This window comes from Triturus cristatus, chromosome 4_1 (assembly GCF_964204655.1).
Source record: "Triturus cristatus chromosome 4_1, aTriCri1.1, whole genome shotgun sequence".
Taxonomy (NCBI): Eukaryota; Metazoa; Chordata; class Amphibia; order Caudata; family Salamandridae; genus Triturus; species Triturus cristatus.
Window position 1 is genome coordinate 290,802,917 of NC_140585.1, and position 22,342 is coordinate 290,825,258.

The 22,342-nt window shown below is 51.4% G+C and overlaps 1 protein-coding gene across 5 annotated transcripts in view; it reads right to left on the reverse strand.

Annotated features, from left to right (window-relative positions):
• The window catches only part of DUSP16 (dual specificity phosphatase 16), a 402,719-nt gene that overhangs the window by 36,635 nt on the left and 343,742 nt on the right, over positions 1-22,342 (reverse strand). For all 5 annotated transcript variants that reach the window (XM_085652099.1, XM_085652100.1, XM_085652102.1 and 2 more), the window contains exon 5: positions 19,487-19,646. In XM_085652099.1, the coding sequence (XP_085508225.1) occupies positions 19,487-19,646 (160 nt within the window). The remainder of the gene's footprint in view (positions 1-19,486; positions 19,647-22,342) is intronic.

The window sequence follows — 22,342 nt, forward strand, 5'->3', positions numbered from 1 at the left end:
ACCGTTAATCTGAGCCAAAACAAACAACATTGAAATTCAGTGGTAATAGCCATACAGTGATTTATCTGCAATGTGCCCTGCAGCATCAATGACCGGGTTGGATGCTACCTTTATTCTCCACCTCCAATAGATCCTGCCTTTTATCCCAGGAGAATGTGTGCAAGAATTTGTTTTGTCTACCACAGGTATCATTCATATATACCTTGGACATCAAACTAAACTGCTGGTATTGTGCTCCAAATCTTCCCTCTGACAGCATCTAATGCTGGCTTTTCTTTGTCAGTTGGTATTAAAGATGATATAATAGAAGATAGCATGCCCTTTCTGCGAACACAATCAGCAAGTCGAATTCCATACTTGTCCTAAGTAAAGGGGGGAGCCCTTGCCAAACATATTTCCATTTTTAGAGCAAGTGAGTGGTTGTTGGTTTTTTTGTGATCGTGGCTGTGACAGGTATTGGCTTTGGCAATGTGTTTTAGCTATTAGGTACACCAGTGTGGCTGCTGTTCAGTTAGTGGCATGGAGTGGGATAGATTCGAGTGGGGTAGTTGAGGGTAGAGTGGAATGGGAGTGGAGTGGGGTAGATTGGAGTGCAGAACTTTTATAGATTAGTGGGGTAGAATGAATCCAGATAGAGTGGGGTAGATTGGGGTGGAGGAGATTGGGGTACAGTGGAGGGCGAAATATTGGGGTAGATTCAAGTGAGGTGAATTGGGGAAGAGGGGGTGGACCTGGGTAGATTGGAGTGGGGTAGAATGAAGGAGTGGCGTACACGCAGGGTGGAGTGGCGTACAGTAGGGTGGAGTGGGGTACGTTGGAGTGGGGTGAGGTAGATTGGGAAGGAGTGGGGTACATTGGGTCAGAGTGGAGTTGGGCAGATTGGGGAATAATAAGAGTTCAGTGGAATGTAGTAGATTGGAATGGTAAAGACTGGAGTTGAGTAGGGTAGATTACAGTGGAGAAGGGTAGGGTAGATTGGAGTAGGATTATAGATTGGGTGGGGGTGGTAGGGCAGGCTGGAGTGTAGTGTGGTAGATTGAGTGGAGTGGTGTAGACTGGAGTGAGATACAAGTGGGGCAGAGTGGAGAGGGGTAGATTGGGTTAGATTGGGTTAGGGTAGGTTAGACTGGAGTGAAGTAGATTGGGGTAGACTGGAGTTGGGCAGATTGGATGGGGTAGACTGCACTAGGGTATTTTGGGTGAAGTGCGGTAGAGTAGATTGCGATGGAGTGGGTTAGAATGGACTGGAGTTGGGTAAATGTGGGTGGCATGTGGCAGACTGGAGTGAGGTGGAGTGTTTAGAGTGGGATGGAGTGTAGTAGGGTGGAGTGGGGTAGATTGGGTGGATCGGACTGAGTAGAATGGGGTAGATTGGAGTGGGGTAGACTGGGGCAGAGTGGAGTTGGATAGATTGGAGTGGAGTTAAGAACGGTCGATTGGAGAAGAGTGGGGTAGGTTGGGTGGATTAAAGTACGGTCGATTGGAGTTGGGTAGATTGGAGTGGGCTATATTGGAATGGGATATAATGAAGTGAGGTATAATAAGTGGAAGAGGGATGATTGGAATGTGGCAGATTGGAGTGAGGCAGATTTGAGAGGGGCAGATCGGAGTGGGGCAGATGGAGAAGGAATGATTGGTGTGGGGTAGTTTGGACTGGGGTAGCTTGGATTGGGGAAGAGTAGAATGGGTTGGATTACAGTAGGGTAGAGTGGGATGTGGTGGATTGAGGTGGAGTGGAGTTGTCAAGAATTCCTGTCATGCGAGGGGAGGAAAACGGTAACCAGCGAAAACGGACTACATCTCCCAGGATGCTTAGCGGTTGAGAGGTTATGTAAACAGGAGAGCTGTTACATAACTCAAGGAAAACACGCCCTTATGTAAAACAGGAGAGCTGTTACATAACTCAAGGAAAACACGCCCTTATGTAAACAGGAGAGCTGTTACATAACTCAAGGAAAACACGCCCTTATGTAAGCAGGAGAGCTGTTACATAACTCAAGGAAAACACGCCCTTATGTAAACAGGAGAGCTGTTACATAACTCAAGGAAAACAACGCCCTATAAAGGGAGGAACCGGGAGGTACAACGCTGTCGGATATTGTGTTTACAACCGACGTACCTGCTTAGTGAAGAGCAGTGTTCCGGAGTGGTGCTCCAGTAAGGCAAGAACGGAGGTAGGTCGAGTCGTTACTCCCTGGGCCGTGTCTTGCCCCATCGTCACCTGTGAAGGACCCGGAAGCTCTACCGGATAACCATTGAGCTTCGCTTTTTGACTCGGCTGAGTCAAACGCAGTGGCGCTTTTGCTGGTTGGAGACGTAACTCCCAGCCCGACCAGAGATACAGGGACTGCCAGCTGTAACGCACACCAGGAGGTGTTTGCCGCGTTACAGACTCGGAAGTCCACAGGATCGATCGAGCGGCTGCTCTCGGTTCAGTCTTCTTTGCTTGTGATTGGGGTATCGGTGACGCATCACCAGGAGGTGACTCCGCGTCCCGGTGCAGTCTGAGGAAGAGGTTGAGCGGCTGCTCCCTTCAGGTAGAGACCCCGGCTGGGTGTTTCCCTGACTCCTCGATTCTCCCCAACACTCTTCGTGCCCCTCACAGCCTACCGATTGGCATTGTCGGCCATTTCATTTCTGCCCTCTGTTGGCATACGCCGGGATCGGCGTATATGCAGAGGACGGTTAGGACCATCCGTGCTGTGGGCTAGTAACGTACTTAGCCTGGAGGATTCCAGTGACTATAACCTTTGTTTATTCCTTGTATTATTTTTGCCTTCATTAAAATAACAAAACCTTCACAAGTGGTTGCGTTCTCATTATCGTGTCTGTTAAACGATCCTGAGACGTTCAGGGCGTTACAAAATATCCGACCTTAATAACACTAACTGTCTCCCGGTCGATAACAGACATGGCAACACTTGATGATGTGCTGGCTGCTTTAGCGACCGTGCAAATTGAATTGGCTGCCTCCAGGCAAGAAACAGCCGATGTAAAAGCCAGACTGGATGCTATCCAATTGGACCCGCTCACGCCCAGCACCTCCCTCACGAACCAGACCCCTGCGGTAGTAGTGGAAATGCCGGTAGCCGTCCCCTTGGCAACACCAGAGAGGTACAGTGGGGATCCTAACACAGTGCAGGTATTCCTCACACAAGTGGCGCTACATCTATCGTGCAAACCAAGGGCGTTCCCCACGAGTCAGGCTCGTGTGGCTTTCCTTATATCCTATTTGGCTGGAAACGCGGCACAATGGGCCGTACCTCTGGTGAGCAGGGACGACCCCATCTTATGTGATTGGGGTGCTTTTCGCGAGGAATTCCTGAAGGTCTTCGACAGAAGGGCTGACTCGTACACGGCGGACCGTGAAATGCTTGAGTTGAGACAGGGATCCAACGACCTGGTGCAGTATCTCAACGCGTTCCGAAGGCTGGTTGCGGAAACCAAGTGGCCTGTTGCTAAACAGACGGCGCTCTTCCATCACGGGCTGTGCGATGAGCTCAAGGACGCCGTGGCTCATATTGACCCACAACCCAAGACATGTGAGGGCCTTATCAACCTGGTATTACGGCTGGAACATAGGCTAAGTGAAAGAAAGGGGGATCATGGGAGAAAAGGAAAATCCCTTCCATCCTATGTGACAGTGGGAAGTCCTGAAACTTCCACCGCATCCAAGGGAGAACCCATGGACATCGGCGCAATACGAGCGAGCCTCACAGCCACGGAGAAAGAGTCACGCCGTAAACAAGGATTGTGCCTATATTGTGGCAAAAAAGGCCACTACGTACGTGAATGCCCTGCCAAACCGAAGACGTCACGTTATCGGGCCAACCGGTCGGTAACAGCCGTGGTGGACGTACCGGCGGAAAACTAGAGGACTCCCAGACCAAAGAAGGGGCATCTCGGAGTCACTCATCCATCCCTTCACTTTCCAACTGGGTCACTAAGGGACAACGACACCTGTTTCTCACGGTGCACGTGGGAGTGCATGACCAGTGGATACCCGTTGTGGCCATGGTGGATTCAGGGGCCACTGGCATGTTTATGGACCACAACGAGGCATGCAGGCTAGGGCTAGTGCTTCTTCCCAAAGCTGTACCCGAAGACGTCTATGCTGTAGACGGAAGGCGATTGGTGACGGGGCCCATCGGGCAGCACACGGGGGTCCTTCCGATGAGATGTGGGAGGAACCATTTGGAACAAATCGATTTTAACATCATCCGAGCGCCCCAATATGGCGTCATATTGGGATTGCCGTGGCTACAGAAACACAACCCCTCTGTGGATTGGCCAACACATCGCATCGAACTGACGTCACCGTATTGCATCCTGCATTGTGGAATAGGAACGGAATCCCTTGACGCAGATGAGAGCGGGAGTCAGACGGTGGCTACAGCGGCAGAAAAAGATGTGGCTCTCCCCCAGGCTTATCACAGTTTTGAGGATGTATTTGATGAGGTGAAGGCGGAAGTGCTACCACCACATAGACAGTTTGACTGCCAGATCGACCTGGTGCCAGGGGCCAGCGTTCCCAGCGGCAGGCTGTATGCCCTGACGGAGCCTGAAAACGTGCATCTCCGGGGGTACCTGGATAAACTCCTCAAGCTAGGATTCATCCGCCCGTCCAAGTCTCCGGCCGCCTCGCCACTCTTCTTCATCCCGAAGGCTAATGGGGAGCTGAGAGCCTGTGTGGACTTTAGGGCATTGAATGCGATAACCGTAAAGAATCGGTACCCCTTGCCTCTCATCAGTGTACTCCTGGAACAGGTCAAGAAAGCTCGTATCTACACCAAGTTGGATTTGAAAGGGGCATACCATCTGGTGCGCATGAGGGACGGAGACGAGTGGAAGACCGCCTTTAAGACCAGGTTCGGCCTTTTTGAGTACCTCGTCATGCCGTTCGGTCTGTGCAACGCCCCGGCAGCCTTTCAGTACTTTTTGAATGAGGTATTCAGAGAGGAGTTGGATATCTACGTGGTCGAATATATCGACGACATCCTCATCTATTCGTCCAGTGTGGAGGACCACGTACACCACGTCAAAGCTGTGCTCCAAAAGCTGAGGGAAAACATGCTGTTTTGTAAACTCAGCAAGTGTGACTTCCACGTCACATCCGTGGAATTCCTCGGAGTGATGCTGAGTCCAGAGGGACAGGAGATGGCAGAACGAAAGATCAAGGCGGTGAAAGAATGGCCGGTGCCCCAAAGCGTGAAGGACGTCCAAAGTTTCATTGGCTTCGCCAACTTTTACAGGCGGTTTATAGATGGATTTTCAGGATTGGTGGCCCCAATCACACAGCTACTGAGGAAGTCCAAGGAGTTTGTCTGGTCCCCTGAAGCGAACAGAGCCTTTGAGGCCCTGAAAAGCGCCTTTGGTAAGGCACCGGTGTTGGCTCACCCCGATCCGGATCTCCCCTACGTGGTGGAAGCGGACGCATCGGATGTGGCGCTGGGGGCTATCTTGTCCCAACGCAACCACGACACAGGGGTGCTTCATCCCGTTGCGTACATGTCCCGCAAACTCAACGACGCCGAACGCAACTACCATATTGCGGAGAAGGAGCTTCTCGCAATCAAGGACGCCTTCACCGAATGGAGGCATTGGTTGATGGGGGCAAGACATGTGGTATCGGTGTACACGGACCATCGGAACCTACAGTTCATGACGGCCACAAGACACCTTTCTCCCAGACAGCTGCGGTGGATGATCTTCTTTGCGGGGTTCAACTTCCGCATCACATATCGGCCGGGGACGGAAAACCGGAAGGCGGACGCCCTGTCCCGTCAATCTGCAGTTAAGGAACCATTGCCTGCGACCGAGCATTCCATCATTTCCCCGAGGATGGTATTGGGGGTTATCCAACCGGATACTTTCCTGAGGGGAATAAAGAGAGGGATCAGGTCATTCGCATGGCGGAGGTGGCTCCTCAGTCACAGAGAATGGCAGCTGAAGGACGGGATACCCCTGAAGGGCAGGTGCCTATTGATACCCACGCCTAGGCTAAGGAAACAAGCATTCATCTGGTGCCATGACTCTCCATGCGCAGGTCATTTGGGCTTTGAAAAAACGGTGGCTAGCATGGGACGGCATTTCTGGTGGCCAACCATGAGAGTGGATGTCAGAAGGTGGGGACAGGAGTGTCCTACGTGTGCTACCATGAAGGCCGACCATGGCCGAACCCAAGGGCTCTTACATCCACTTCCGACCCCGGATAGACCATGGGATAGCATATCACTGGACTTCGTGGTGGGCCTACCGGTAGACCAGGGGATGACGGCAATACTGGTGGTGGTGGATTACTTGACGAAAATGGGGCACTTCATCCCCTGCAAGAGAGTCCCTACGGCCGGGGAATTGGCGTCACTACTCCTAAAGAATGTGGTACGACTGCATGGATTACCTGGGGTGATCGTGTCGGACCGGGGGTCGCAGTTTACTGCGCAATTCTGGAAGACTTGGTGCACTGCGCTGCATGTTAAGACCGCCCTGTCCACCAGCTACCACCCTCAAACGGACGGCCAAACCGAGCGCCTGAACCAAACGCTCAAACAGTATCTGCGATGTTTTGTGGACCAGGGCAGGGAAGAATGGGTCGACTTGCTATGGGTTGCAGAGATCGCCTATAACAACGCCACTCACAGCTCCACACAGTCATCTCCGTTCTATAGCAACTATGGCCAACATCCCAGGTTCTTGCCATTTCTACATCCGTTCAGAGAGGACAGGATTCCCGCCACAGCGGACAGGGTGGCACACATAAAAGACACGTTGATGCACTCAAGGGCTGTCCTAATAGAGGCCAAGAGAAGATACAAGGCTGCGGCAGACAGGAAGAGAAGGCCCGGGCCACTGTACCGCACTGGAGACTACGTCTGGATATCCACAAGAAACATGAGGTTTCGAAAGAACAGTGTGTTCCATCCCAAGTACATGGGCCCCTATCGAATTACCAAGTGTATGGGTCCCGTGAACGTGAAGGTGTGCTTGCCCCAGTCATTGCGGATACACCCTGTCTTTCATGTATCATTGCTCAAACCAGCACCCTCCAAGCCGTCTGGGACACCTAGGCCGGTAAGCGTGGAGTCGGAGGTGGAGTATGAAGTGTCGGGCATACGGGCGTCCCAATGGCGCAGGGGGAAGCTGTGGTACCTGGTTGCGTGGAAAGGCTATGGCCCGGAGGAGCAGTCATGGGAACCGGCTGAAGGGGTTCATGCTCCGCGCTTGGTCTCCTTGTTCCATCGGCGTTTTCCTGCCAGCGCTGGACCCGTGGGGAGCCGCTGAGAGGGAGGATGTACTGTCAAGAATTCCTGTCATGCGAGGGGAGGAAAACGGTAACCAGCGAAAACGGACTACATCTCCCAGGATGCTTAGCGGTTGAGAGGTTATGTAAACAGGAGAGCTGTTACATAACTCAAGGAAAACACGCCCTTATGTAAAACAGGAGAGCTGTTACATAACTCAAGGAAAACACGCCCTTATGTAAACAGGAGAGCGGTTACATAACTCAACGAAAACACGCCCTTATGTAAACAGGAGAGCTGTTACATAACTCAAGGAAAACAACGCCCTATAAAGGGAGGAACCGGGAGGTACAACGCTGTCGGATATTGTGTTTACAACCGACGTACCTGCTTAGTGAAGAGCAGTGTTCCGGAGTGGTGCTCCAGTAAGGCAAGAACGGAGGTAGGTCGAGTCGTTACTCCCTGGGCCGTGTCTTGCCCCATCGTCACCTGTGAAGGACCCGGAAGCTCTACCGGATAACCATTGAGCTTCGCTTTTTGACTCGGCTGAGTCAAAGCGCAGTGGCGCTTTTGCTGGTTGGAGTCGTAACTCCCAGCCCGACCAGAGATACAGGGACTGCCAGCTGTAACGCACACCAGGAGGTGTTTGCCGCGTTACAGACTCGGAAGTCCACAGGATCGATCGAGCGGCTGCTCTCGGTTCAGTCTTCTTTGCTTGTGATTGGGGTATCGGTGACGCATCACCAGGAGGTGACTCCGCGTCCCGGTGCAGTCTGAGGAAGAGGTTGAGCGGCTGCTCCCTTCAGGTAGAGACCCCGGCTGGGTGTTTCCCTGACTCCTCGATTCTCCCCAACACTCTTCGTGCCCCTCACAGCCTACCGATTGGCATTGTCGGCCATTTCATTTCTGCACTCTGTTGGCATACGCCGGGATCGGCGTATATGCAGAGGACGGTTAGGACCATCCGTGCTGTGGGCTGGTAACGTACTTAGCCTGGAGGATTCCAGTGACTATAACCTTTGTTTATTCCTTGTATTATTTTTGCCTTCTGTTAGACCTGTCAGCCCTTTGGGTGGTCCCTCCTCATCATTATTTATTTTGTCCCACTTTTGCCTCAAACCCTGTTTGAATTTTTCCTTTTTGGGAACCACCAGATTTTTTTTCGTGTTGCTGCAGATTCAGGGAGCCATTTTAGCTACCCCTGAAACTTCTGTCTGAGGGCCTGGAGCGCAAGATGGTGGCCACCTGTGACATCACCAGCATCCACTGGAACCTACCAGCACCTTCCAGAACATTCCAGGAGATTCCAGAACTCTGTGACAGTTGGAGACCGTTTAGAATGTTGGGAGGATAAGAGAGGCAGTTGGCAGTTGGAGCTGGCAGTTGGCACCTGACTGGTGAAGAGAGAGGAGCACAACAGTGAAGGAGGAAGGAGTGAAGCAGCAGGGGTGGAAACTTGTGCCTGGAGTGGGGTCCATAAACCCACCCTTGATACTTGTCCCTACTGATGGATCCCAGCCTATAGCCCTGTGTGGGAAGAAGACAGAAGAAAACCATCCTAAGGACCTGGACAGCAGGAACAGGCCTTAGAACCAAGAAAACAGCAAGATTCTGACCTGAGAACTGGTTTCCCTGGAGTCCGGCGTCGAGTAGCCTGAAGACCTGGAGCCCGAGGTGGAGAAGCGGCGCTGACTGAAGTAGCAGACGTCGTACCCGGAGCCGCCTGAGGTCGTGAGAGGGCGCCGACGGGGGTCGAGAGGAATACCAGAGGTCGAGGAGGAAGTGAACCGAGGTCGAGCGAGCGGCGTCATCGGAGGAGTGAAGTCCGCCCTCCGGAGTCGTCGGAGACCGAGGTAGAGGAGCACCGGAGGTCGGGAGTGAGGATCGCACTCCGGAGTCGCCCGGAACCTGAGAGGAGGAGCACCGGAGGTCGGGGGTGAGGATCGCACCCCGGAGTCGCCGGAAGTCGACATCGAGGCCAGGCCGGCCGACGTCATCGGAGCCGAGAGCGCCATCGGACCGGAGCCGCCCGAAGTCGACATCGTGAAGAGACTGCCCGACGCCGTCGAATCGGAGGTAGAGATCGAACCGAGGCCGCCGACATCGGACCGGAACCGCCTTCCGGCGTCGACAAAGAACTGACATTGTGCCGAGGCCGCCGAGACCGAACCGGAACCGCCTCACGGCGTCGACACGACTCCAGCGGCGTCGGAACATCAGAAAAAGGGCAGTAAGTGGAGTAGAGGGCGCCTAAGGCCCTGTGGAGACCTGAGAGACTACTCTAAGGGGCTAGGGAGGTGCTGAAACCCACCTGACTGTGCCTGGGGTGAACTGGGACTGACCTAGAGAGGTTGTGTGGAGACGGGAAGCCAGGGCATTGGTATTCCCCCCTTTGATCTACCTCAGTTTAGGCCTCAGCCTTGTCCCAGCCAGGGAGTAGCCTCCCCCCTCAAGCCTTCCACAACCCTACAAGCTGTGCCTGGGCCAAATCAGCCCTTAAGAAGTGAAGTGTCATCTGATTATATGAGGGGTGCTGTATACTTTTAATTACTTATTGGGGATACTGTATTTATTGAGTTTTTACCTATTTATTGCTGCACTATATTTATAGGTCCACAGGACTTGTTGGTGTACAATATTTATTGATACAGTATTTATTGCCTCAAAGTATTTAATTGTCTGTATATATTGCACTTGTATTTATGCCCTGTTATTTATGATCACCCCTATTTATTTCATCAAACAGCCAATATTTATTTGACCTGCACTAATTGAAACTTGTATATTGTGATTGACCTATTTATTTTTCCAATCAGCAACTAAGAGAAAAAGATAAAGAAAGAATATTTTCATAATTTTTACGGTGTAGAGTCGTTTTTGGAACGGATGCACGCATGGTTATTGTATGGGTATATTGTATGCTTAGCACTGCGCCTGTTTCCTGACCACTCGAGCCAAGCTACCCCATTGTGTTGGGAAGGTCCACCACCACCCTGCGGAGTGGGAGTGGGGCTGTTTCCAACATAAATTGGTGTTCAGTGGTGGGATAGAGCTGTGCCTACATATACTCAACAATAACTGTGGGTAGTCCATAGGCCTACACCGGGAGTTTTCTCACAGCGGCCTTCCAAATTGTGGGTTTTTGTTTTTCCAAATTTACTCTGGTGGTGGGAGGAGGTATTACTAAAGGTACCCCCCTGCATTGTTACTGCACAAAACCTGTCCTCTAACCTGAGTGGGCAAGATGGAGTTTGTACTGGAAGATTTAGAAACGTACACTGTGGCCCAACTCAGGGAGTTTTGCCAGCGGGAGGGGGTGTACTGTCCCCCAGGAGCAAAGAAGGGTGCACTCCAAACCAGCTTAATGGCTTGGGGGGAGGCACGCCGAGAAAGCAAGGCTGAGGAGGAAGACAGGGATGGAGAGCCTAACCCCGAGGGGGCTGAGATGTACCAACCTGAGGTGGGGAACCTGTCAGCAGGGCCCAGGACACTTTCTAGGAAGGGCAGCACTGTCTCTAGTGGGGGCTTATCCAGCGTGGAGTTAGCAGATCGGAGAGAGAAAAGACAGCTCACATGGGATTTAGCAAAGCTGGAGAAGGAGAAGGAGGAACAGAGGTTGGCTCATGAGACGGAGAAAGAGAGGATGGCTCATGAGATAAGACTGAAAGAGATAGAGCTTCAGATCCTAAGAATAGGGGCACAACCTGTTCCTAATGGTGGCAGCCAAAACCAAGAGGTCACCAGGGAATCCAAACCTTACCTGCCAAAGGACATAGTAGCTAGCTATGGGGCGGGTGACGACATCGCCAAGTGGCTAGCAGCCTATGAGGTCTCGTTGAGGGCCCATGGGGTTCCAGTGAAGTACTGGGGAGGGGGATTGTATAAGTACATGCCTCCAGCTGGTAGGGATGCTTTATTGGCCCTCGAAGAGGATGAGCAGACCCACTACCCCACCATGAAACTGGCGCTCATCAGAAAGTTTGGACTAACACCTGAAAAGTACAGACAGAAGTTCAGGGGTAGTCACAAGCTGGGCACACAGAATTGGGTGGACTTCCTGGACTATGCAAAGAAGGCACTGGAAGGTTGGATTCAGGGCAGTGAAGTAAGGAACTACGAGGAGCTGTTTGACCTAGTACTGAAGGAACACCTACTCGAGAAATGTTTCCCTGAACTGCGGCAACACCTGGTGGATAGCAAGCTGACCAGCCCCCGGAAGCTTGCTGAGGAGGCGGACATTTGGGCTAGTACCCGGGTGTCCACAAGGGGGACTGGAGGGGATACTCAAAAGGCCGGACAGGGCGCCCCCCAGAAGAAAGAAGGAGGGGAAAAGAAAAAGGAGTTCTCCAAAGGCCCCCAAAATAACTTCCAAGGGAAGGGAACAGGATTCACCTCTAAGGCTAACCCACCCAGAAACCCTAATCCTGGCCAGAGTCAGCAGCCAAGGGTTGTCCATTGCTACGAGTGCGGTGGCGTTGGACACTATAAAGGAGATCCGAAGTGTCAGAAACGATCACCCCCTCCCACTGGAGGAAAGACCCCCGGAGTAGCTAGTGCAGTGCTCGGGGAGGAGATGCCCTTAACTAAGGGAAGGGAGTGGGCGGGTGTCACTTTAGTGTCCCTGGGAGAACGGGAGATGGTTCCTAAGATCCAGGTGCCCGCAAATACCGCGAAGTATGGGCAGTGGATCACCATCAACGGCCAAAGAGGGGAGGCTCTGAGAGACACAGGAGCCAGTATGACTATGGTGCGTAGCCAGCTGGTGTCTCCAGAACAGGTAATTCCCGATGTACTCCACCCAGCCGCGATGGCTGACGGCAGAACAGGTCACTATCCAGTGGCCGAGGTTCCCTTTGAATGGGGGGGGGTTGCAGGTTCACTTCGAGTTGCCGTAAGCCCTGCCGTGCCAGTCGATTGTCTGCTGGGCAATGACATGGAGCACAACGCTTGGAAGGAGGTGGAATACCGGACTCACACCGAGATGCTGGGTACACCTGACTGGGCCTGTGTTAGCACAAGGTCCGTGACTACCCGAAGAGGGAGTTCATTTCGGCTGGAGCCTGGAACAAAGGCCCAGCCGGCTGCCAGTCAAGGGAAGAACCGAGGACAGGAGGAGCCTGCCTCGGCGTCTCCACCCCGTAGGACGGATAGGCCACCGGAGGTGGTGGACCAGGAGTCTGCGGAGGGGGACGTTACCAACCTGGAGGACCTACCCATCCCGGCCGAGTGGCACGTGGAGGGAGGCCCGTCCAGGGAGGAATTCTGCCAGGGCCAGAGGGAGTGCCCTACCCTTGAGGGGCTGAGGCGACAGGCCGAAGCCCAGGCAGCAGGGAACGTTGAAGGGAACTACAGTGTTTACTGGGAGGATGGCCTCCTCTACAGTGAACCCAAGGCACCCCTACATGGATCGTCACGAGCCTTGGTAGTTCCTCAACGTTATCGAGCCTTCCTTTTAGAGTTGGCTCACGAGATCCCCTTGGCAGGACACCTGGGGCAAGACAAGACCTTCGCCCGTCTTGTCCCACACTTTTATTGGCCTCAGATGAAAGTGTCGTCCGATACCTACTGCCGGACATGTGTGTCTTGCCAAGCCAGTGGGAAAACAGGGGTGAAGCTGAAAGCTCCCCTGGAACCACTTCCTGTCGTTAGCACCCCCTTTGAAAGGGTGGGCATCGACATTGTGGGTCCGTTAGATCCACCAACATCAGCTGGTCACAGGTTTATCCTAGTCCTGGTGGATCATGCCACACGGTACCCAGAGGCAATACCTCTGAGGACCATAACAGCACCTGTTGTGGCTAGGGCCCTGATGGGAATCTTTACCCGAGTGGGTTTTCCCAAGGAAGTTGTGTCCGACAGGGGGACCAACTTCATGTCAGCGTATATGCGGGCAATGTGGAAGGAGTGTGGAGTGACATACCGGTTCACCACTCCTTACCACCCCCAGACCAATGGTCTGGTGGAGAGGTTTAACAAAACCTTGAAGGGCATGATCAGAAGTCTGCCTGAAAGCCTGCGGAGGAAATGGGACGTCCTCCTACCCTGTTTACTTTTTTCTTACAGGGAAGTGCCACAGAAGGGAGTGGGCTTCAGCCCCTTCGAGCTTCTGTATGGGCACCCTGTACGTGGACCTCTTAACCTGGTGAGAGACGGATGGGAAAGAACTCCCAGAAAGCTCCCCCAGGATGTGGTGAGCTACATGCTGGCCTTCCGGAGCCAAATGGCTAAGTTGTGGAAGCAAGCTTCTGACAACCTGGAAGCCAGCCAAGCAGTAATGAAGGCGTGGTATGACCACAACGCTCACCCGGTGGAGTTGGAGCCTGGCCAGAAGGTGTGGGTGATCGAACCCGGAGAGCTTAGTGCCCTCCAGGATCGCTGGTCAGGACCCTTTGAGGTGTTGGAGAAGAAGGGTAAGGCTACCTACTTGGTGGACCTGAAGACCCCTCGTCAGCCCCTGCGGGTGCTGCATGCCAACCGCCTCAAACCCCACCACGAGAGGCCCGAAGTCATCTTGATGATGGTGACTGACGGAGGAGAGGACGTGGAAAGCGAGCCTCTCCCTGATCTGTTTGCGTCTCAAGAAAAGGATGGGTCGGTGGAGGGAGTGATTCTCTCCCCATCTCTAACTCCTGAACAGCAGGAGGACTGTCGCCAGGTCCTGGGGCAGTACTCTTCGTTGTTCTCCCTTGTCCCGGGTAGGACTCACCTGTGCGTCCATGACGTGGACACAGGGGACAGCCCACCTGTGAAGTCCAAGATCTACCGGATGTCAGACAAGGTGAAGGCCAGCATTCATAGTGAAGTCACTAAGATGCTGGAGCTAGGAGTGATTGAACCTTCTAGCAGCCCCTGGTCTAGTCCGGTGGTGTTAGTACCGAAAGCTGCACCACCGGGTGCCCAACCAGAACTGAGGTTCTGTGTGGACTACCGGGGACTGAATTCAGTGACAAAGACTGATGCACATCCGATCCCTAGGGCGGATGAATTGATTGACCGGCTGGGAGCTGCCCAATATCTAAGTACCTTTGACCTTACTTCAGGGTACTGGCAGATCTCGTTGACTGATGGAGCAAGGGAAAGGTCAGCCTTCTCCACGCCCAATGGCCACTACCAGTTGTGTGATGCCCTTTGGGCTCAAGAACGCACCTGCCACGTTTCAGCGCCTGGTAAACCAGATCCTCACCGGAATGGAGAGTTTCTCTGCTGCTTATCTGGATGACATAGCCGTCTTCAGTAACAGCTGGGAGGATCACTTGCGTCACCTGCAAGCTGTTCTCCAGGCCCTGAGACAAGCTGGATTGACGATCAAGGCCAGCAAGTGCCAGATCGGGCAGGGGTCGGTAGTGTACCTTGGACACTTGGTGGGTAGGGGAACGGTGCAACCCCTCCAGGCGAAGATCGAGGCCATCATGGCCTGGGAACCCCCCAAGACACAGACTGAGGTCCGAGCATTTTTGGGCCTCACGGGATACTATCGCCGCTTCGTGAAGGGGTACGGTACCATCGTAGCCCCTCTCACGGAGCTCACGTCCAAGAAACAACCTCGACGGGTAGTCTGGACGGAGGCTTGTCAGCAAGCCTTTGAGAGATTGAAGAAAGCCATGTGCGAGGCCCCGGTCTTAAGGGCCCCAGACTTTTCCAAGGAGTTCATTGTCCAGACAGATGCATCAGAACATGGCATTGGGGCAGTGTTATCGCAACTCAACGAAGAGGGTCTGGATCAACCCGTGGTCTTCCTATCCCGGAGACTACTTCCCAGGGAACAGAAGTGGAGTGCAATAGAGCGTGAAGCCTTTGCAGTGGTATGGGCTCTGAAGAAGTTGCGGCCATACCTGTTTGGATCGCACTTCCTAGTTCAGACCGACCACCGACCCCTTCGTTGGCTGATGCAGATGAAGGGGGAGAATCCCAAGTTGTTGAGGTGGTCTATTTCCCTACAGGGGATGGACTTTCAGGTGGAACATCGGCCTGGAGTGGACCACGCCAATGCAGACGGTCTCTCAAGGTATTTCCGCCTTAGTGATGAGAACTCCCAAGGGGTTGGGTAGCTCTCCCCACTTTCAGCTGGGGGGGGACGCGTGTTAGACCTGTCAGCCCTTTGGGTGGTCCCTCCTCATCATTATTTATTTTGTCCCACTTTTGCCTCAAACCCTGTTTGAATTTTTCCTTTTTGGGAACCACCAGATTTTTTTTCGTGTTGCTGCAGATTCAGGGAGCCATTTTAGCTACCCCTGAAACTTCTGTCTGAGGGCCTGGAGCGCAAGATGGTGGCCACCTGTGACATCACCAGCATCCACTGGAACCTACCAGCACCTTCCAGAACATTCCAGGAGATTCCAGAACTCTGTGACAGTTGGAGACCGTTTAGAATGTTGGGAGGATAAGAGAGGCAGTTGGCAGTTGGAGCTGGCAGTTGGCACCTGACTGGTGAAGAGAGAGGAGCACAACAGTGAAGGAGGAAGGAGTGAAGCAGCAGGGGTGGAAACTTGTGCCTGGAGTGGGGTCCATAAACCCACCCTTGATACTTGTCCCTACTGATGGATCCCAGCCTATAGCCCTGTGTGGGAAGAAGACAGAAGAAAACCATCCTAAGGACCTGGACAGCAGGAACAGGCCTTAGAACCAAGAAAACAGCAAGATTCTGACCTGAGAACTGGTTTCCCTGGAGTCCGGCGTCGAGTAGCCTGAAGACCTGGAGCCCGAGGTGGAGAAGCGGCGCTGACTGAAGTAGCAGACGTCGTACCCGGAGCCGCCTGAGGTCGTGAGAGGGCGCCGACGGGGGTCGAGAGGAATACCAGAGGTCGAGGAGGAAGTGAACCGAGGTCGAGCGAGCGGCGTCATCGGAGGAGTGAAGTCCGCCCTCCGGAGTCGTCGGAGACCGAGGTAGAGGAGCACCGGAGGTCGGGAGTGAGGATCGCACTCCGGAGTCGCCCGGAACCTGAGAGGAGGAGCACCGGAGGTCGGGGGTGAGGATCGCACCCCGGAGTCGCCGGAAGTCGACATCGAGGCCAGGCCGGCCGACGTCATCGGAGCCGAGAGCGCCATCGGACCGGAGCCGCCCGAAGTCGACATCGTGAAGAGACTGCCCGACGCCGTCGAATCGGAGGTAGAGATCGAACCGAGGCCGCCGACATCGGACCGGAACCGCCTTCCGGCGTCGACAAAGAACTGACATTGTGCCGAGGCCGCCGAGACCGAACCGGAACCGCCTCACGGCGTCGACACGACTCCAGCGGCGTCGGAACATCAGAAAAAGGGCAGTAAGTGGAGTAGAGGGCGCCTAAGGCCCTGTGGAGACCTGAGAGACTACTCTAAGGGGCTAGGGAGGTGCTGAAACCCACCTGACTGTGCCTGGGGTGAACTGGGACTGACCTAGAGAGGTTGTGTGGAGACGGGAAGCCAGGGCATTGGTATTCCCCCCTTTGATCTACCTCAGTTTAGGCCTCAGCCTTGTCCCAGCCAGGGAGTAGCCTCCCCCCTCAAGCCTTCCACAACCCTACAAGCTGTGCCTGGGCCAAATCAGCCCTTAAGAAGTGAAGTGTCATCTGATTATATGAGGGGTGCTGTATACTTTTAATTACTTATTGGGGATACTGTATTTATTGAGTTTTTACCTATTTATTGCTGCACTATATTTATAGGTCCACAGGACTTGTTGGTGTACAATATTTATTGATACAGTATTTATTGCCTCAAAGTATTTAATTGTCTGTATATATTGCACTTGTATTTATGCCCTGTTATTTATGATCACCCCTATTTATTTCATCAAACAGCCAATATTTATTTGACCTGCACTAATTGAAACTTGTATATTGTGATTGACCTATTTATTTTTCCAATCAGCAACTAAGAGAAAAAGATAAAGAAAGAATATTTTCATAATTTTTACGGTGTAGAGTCGTTTTTGGAACGGATGCACGCATGGTTATTGTATGGGTATATTGTATGCTTAGCACTGCGCCTGTTTCCTGACCACTCGAGCCAAGCTACCCCATTGTGTTGGGAAGGTCCACCACCACCCTGCGGAGTGGGAGTGGGGCTGTTTCCAACACCTTCATTAAAATAACAAAACCTTCACAAGTGGTTGCGTTCTCATTATCGTGTCTGTTAAACGATCCTGAGACGTTCAGGGCGTTACAGGAGTAGGGTAGAGTGGAGTGGGTTAGAAGACTGGAGTGGGGTAGATAGAGGTGGATTAGGGTAGATTGGAGTATATTGGTTGAAGTGGAGTGTGGTGGGGTAGAGTGGGGTAGACTGGAGTGGAGTTGGGGTAGAGTGGAGTGGGGGTAAATTTGAGTGGGGTGGATTGGCGTAGATTGAAGTGGAGTGAGGTAGACTGGAGTGTAAAAGATGTGAGTGTGGTAGACTAGAGTGGGATAGATTGTGCTAGAGTAGGATAGATTAGAGTGGAGAGGAGTTGGATAGATTTCACTGGAGTTAGGAGTGGAGTGAATTGGACTGGTGCAGATTGGAGTGGGGTAGATTGGAGTGCAATGGGTTGGATTGAGAAACATTGGAGCGGGGTGGGTTTGGCTAGACTGAAGTGGGGTAGATTGAAGCAGAGTGAGGTAGATTTGAGTAGAACACAGTAGATTGGGGAGAAAGGTAGATTAGGTTGACTGGGTTTGATTGGGTGGAGTGGGGTAGATTGGAGTGGAGTGGGGTAGACTGGCGAGGGGTAGATTGCAGTGAGGTAGAATGGATTGAAGTAGTTTTGAGTGGATTGAAATCAGGTAGATTGGAGTGGGTGGAGTGGAGTGGGGTAAAGTGGGGTAGAATGAAGTGGGGTAGACTGGGGTGGGGTAGGGTGAGTATAGTAGATTGTACCGAAGTAGAGTGGGGTAGATTGGGGTACATTGGAGTGGAGTGGGATAGACTGAAGTGGGCTGGGTTAAATGGTGTGGAGTGGAGTGGAGGGGTGCAGAGTAGATTGGCGTGTTGTGGAGTGAGTGGCGCAGATTGGAGTGGCGTGGAGTCTAGTCACGTGCCGAAGAGTGGAGTGGCATGTCGTAGATTGGAGTGTTGTAGAATGGGGTGGCGTGGCATAGAGTGGAAGGGCATAGAGCGGAGTGATGCAGTGTGGAGTATGCATGGTGTGGTAGGGCACTGCCATTACACACAACACATTTTCAATTGAAACGAACATTCCATTTGCACTGAAATACGGTTGTACTGCACACAAACCATAATGTGTGCAAATGTCATCACCTAGTATATTGATGTGTTTTGATCGTATTCAAGTATTGGTTTTCACCACACTTAAGAATTACAAAAAACAAGTGCTTCATTTGTACTTATTCTGATATATTCATAAACATCAGCACAATTAATTTTTTTGATGCAGGCTACAAAAAATAAAAACATCCTACACTCCCTCCTCTTACTCAGCAGGATTGTCTCATACATTCTCTCACTTTGAAGTCCGAGAAAGAAAGTAAACACCAATTTTCCTTGGAATAGAGAGCTTGACATTTGACCTCTGTCTTTGATTGCACAGCAAAAGTGACTAGATAAGAGCAAGATTTAAAGGCCTCTTTACGGAAAGCGAGTTTGTCGAAGACTACATTAAATAAGGTTTGGGCACCTGAAGGGACAAACTCAAGCTGGTCAGCCTAAAACAAATAAAGCCAGCAAATAGAAAGACAGAAAATGTGAGCTACAAAGCCAATGGTAAGCAACGGGCGAAAAGCATTCTTAGGTCAGTTTCTGAATGTCCCCAAGATGACTTTAGCAAACAAGACAGCGGCTTGATCTGGTAGACTTCGACCTAAAAAGGTGACATTTGCATGCATTGGTGTGCAGGTCTCTGCTCTGGGATGGGGAAGCTGGGGTTAGTCCATTCTGTGGTTTCACATAGCCTATGCACATGTGCAAATAATTAAGTGGTTTTGTTATTAGGTTTAGGTTTATCATCAGTGATGCAAACACAGATGTGTTTATAAAACAGGTGATGCCCAGGTACAGAAGGGTGTGAGGATCTCTACCACAAGAGGGGATCCCCAGTGTTGCAAAGGGTTGAGGTTCTCTCTGTTTGCTACATATCTGCCATTCACAAAGACACCTGAGGGAATCTCTGACCAGGGAGAAGGTTCAAAGGCTTTTGTTTATGGGGTGATACCAATCCATGCATAGGCATCACATAGCCCGATAAAATTATGCCTGCTTAAGAAAATAATCTCAATTATGCCCAGTATGCAGAATCAATTTGTTTTAAACTCAGTTACTGTATGAAATGTTCTTACCTATGAAGTCCACAGATCTGTCCAGCCATGGCAGGATCTTCTCACAGAAGCTATCATTCACAGGCACACGCAAGAAATGAGATTCTGGAATAAAGTCTGGCTTTGGGCAAGTGTTGCTGGCATTTACCACATAACCAATTTCATTCTGCTGCATCAGCTCCTGAAGGAAGGGAAAACAAAGTAAGAAGGAAGCAGCTCATATCATGGCGCACAAAGTAATGTGATAAAATAGAGACATGATTTTGTATTGCAAGCATATAATGTTACTGGAGCGACCTACTTGAAGGGGGAAACTCCAAGGGTTTGTCCAGAAAGACTGCCCATGCTGTATTTACTGCATGGTTGAAGTGCATATTGTCAAATATATCCAGGGGTGTAAGAGTCCGATCCCCTCTAAATTGGTTGAGAGTGAAGAACCTCCTGTCGATAACGAGTTGCTCCATCAAAGTAGTCCAGCATCTTACAGTCTGCTCATTAAACCCTTCTCTAGTGTCAAGGGGCAGTGAAGGATTGTACAAAAAGGGAATATGCAGTGAGCACGGTGTACGAGTCCGACATGAGTGGCCATATGCCAGAGCGGGCAGCGGACCGTTTGTATGGTATGTACCTGTTTCAGTGGTTTCGTGGCCACAGTGGTGTGGAGTCCTCTGGTAGGCACTCAGTCTAGTTCTATAAGAGTATACGGAGCACCACAACGCAATATAGTGCAATTGTGCTGCATGGACCTATTTCTCCATATCAGGGACAGTGAATTCACCCAGGTCGAAGGGTAATGCTAGTGTTTCTTATTGAAGACTCAGGTCGCACACTGCCCAGATTAGTCTGGTTAGTAACGCATCTCTGATATAGCTGCGTATTGTATTATTTCAGCCATGCGTGCTGCAAGATGTGTATCTGGGTCTTTAACAAATAACAATGTCGTCAGCATACAGTGACAACAAAATGTACTCATTGGGAATGTCAGTCTTCTATGTGAATGTTCATTGAGGAGCCTGGTCGCCATTGAGAGCCAAGACAAACAGTGGGGGTGGGGGTGCATCCCCGCCGTGTTCGCCTACAGATCGGAAATGGATCCAGGACACAACCATTGAAGCAGATTTGGGCCAGTGTACAGCAACTTAATAAGATTCCTCATTTTAAATGGGAGGCCAATCTTTCGTAGCACTGCACATAGAAAAGGCATTTAAAAGAATCAAATGCCTTTTCGGCATTCAGAAGCACAGATATGGCATTTATGTCTAATTTGAGGTATGGCCATGAAAAAGGTCCATAGGTTGCTAGACATATCCCTGCCTCGGACGAAACCTGAATGCTCTGGTAGGATCAGGCGGGACATCAGTGGCGCCAGTCTGTTTGCTATAACATGCGCCAGTATCTTGTTTAAAGTTTTGGGGGACAACGACCTAAGATTGAAAGCGCAGTCCATCTTTACCTGGCTTCAAGAGAGCTGTAATGGAGCTGTAATGACTGCCTCTCTAGTGAAGGGGGGGGGGGGGGGGGGGGGCGGAGTTCAGACTTCACAGGCTCTTGGCAGAAGGCAGCTAATCACCGTGTCAACAAGAGCATGAATGCTTTGTAAAATTCGTCTGTGAGGCCGCGACTGCCTGGAGACCTCTCCCCCTGCCAGCCCGTAAATGGTCTCGATTATTTCTTGTGAAGCAATGGGCTCGGGTAGGAACTCGCTGCAGCAGCCCTCTATCCAAGCTAGACCAATGTTGTCTCTGTAGTGGTGTATTTCGGAGTCTGTGGTGAGTGTTTTGCTAGCATACAGGTTTGAGCAGTTTGACTGGAATTCGTGTAGAATGGCAGTCTGATTGCCAATTACGTCCCCGGTGTCTAATTTAAGGCAGTATAGAGTGTCAGTGGAATGTGTTTTTCTCACCATTCAAGGGTTGTTTGTACTTGGCTGATCGCTCTCCCTATATTTCCTGGTTTCAGCGTCACTAGCTAATAATTGTGTCGCACTGTCTAGGAGGTCTCCACACTCTCGTGTAGCGTCACCAAGTGTGGAGAGTATGTGAGGGTGATGAATTAACGCGTATATTTTCTCCATTTGCGTGATTTCGTTTTCTATGCGGATTAGCTGTGTCCATTAAGAAAATGCCAAGGACAGTAACCATGAGGGTCTCCTGGGAGGCCAAGCACACATTATGGAGGAAAGGTCAACCAGGGTGAGGGCAAGTGCCTGATTCGTGTAATCCATGATAGTACTTCCACGGAAGAGGGCCAGAAATCTACATCGGAATGTATAGCATGTAATGGGGAGTAGTACGAATATACACTCTCCTCCCCCCCACCCCCAAATTGTGGTCCTCCACACATCTTGCAGCATAGCATGTCCATTTGAATGATATGCCTCAACAACCTAGTAGCCTTTGGGTGATTCACTAGTGTAGGATTGGTACTGTCAGTTGTGGGACCTAGTGTCTGATTAAAATTACTTCCACACAGAATATTGCAAGCAGAGCGTCATTTTAACAGTGACAGCAAATCTTCGAAGAATTCAGGACTATCGACATTGGGGAAATATGAATTAATCAAGGTGATGTAGGTACCCTTTGGTGTGCCCTCGACGTACAAATATCTGCCCTCTCGGTCGCTGTGGCAGAAGATCATATGAAAATGTACGGATTTATTAAGAAATATAGCACCATCCCTAGAGTATGCACTGCATCGAGGCATAATAAGCAGACTGTTACCGTGGCCGGGCAAATGTGTTCTTGTCGGTTAAACTCAAGTGTGTCTCCTATAAAAAAATCAATACCCACATTATGCCTGTCCATGTATGCCAAGACTTGGCGTTTAGTTTTGGGATTGCCTAGGCCTCGGATATTCCATGTACATGCATTAAACTTG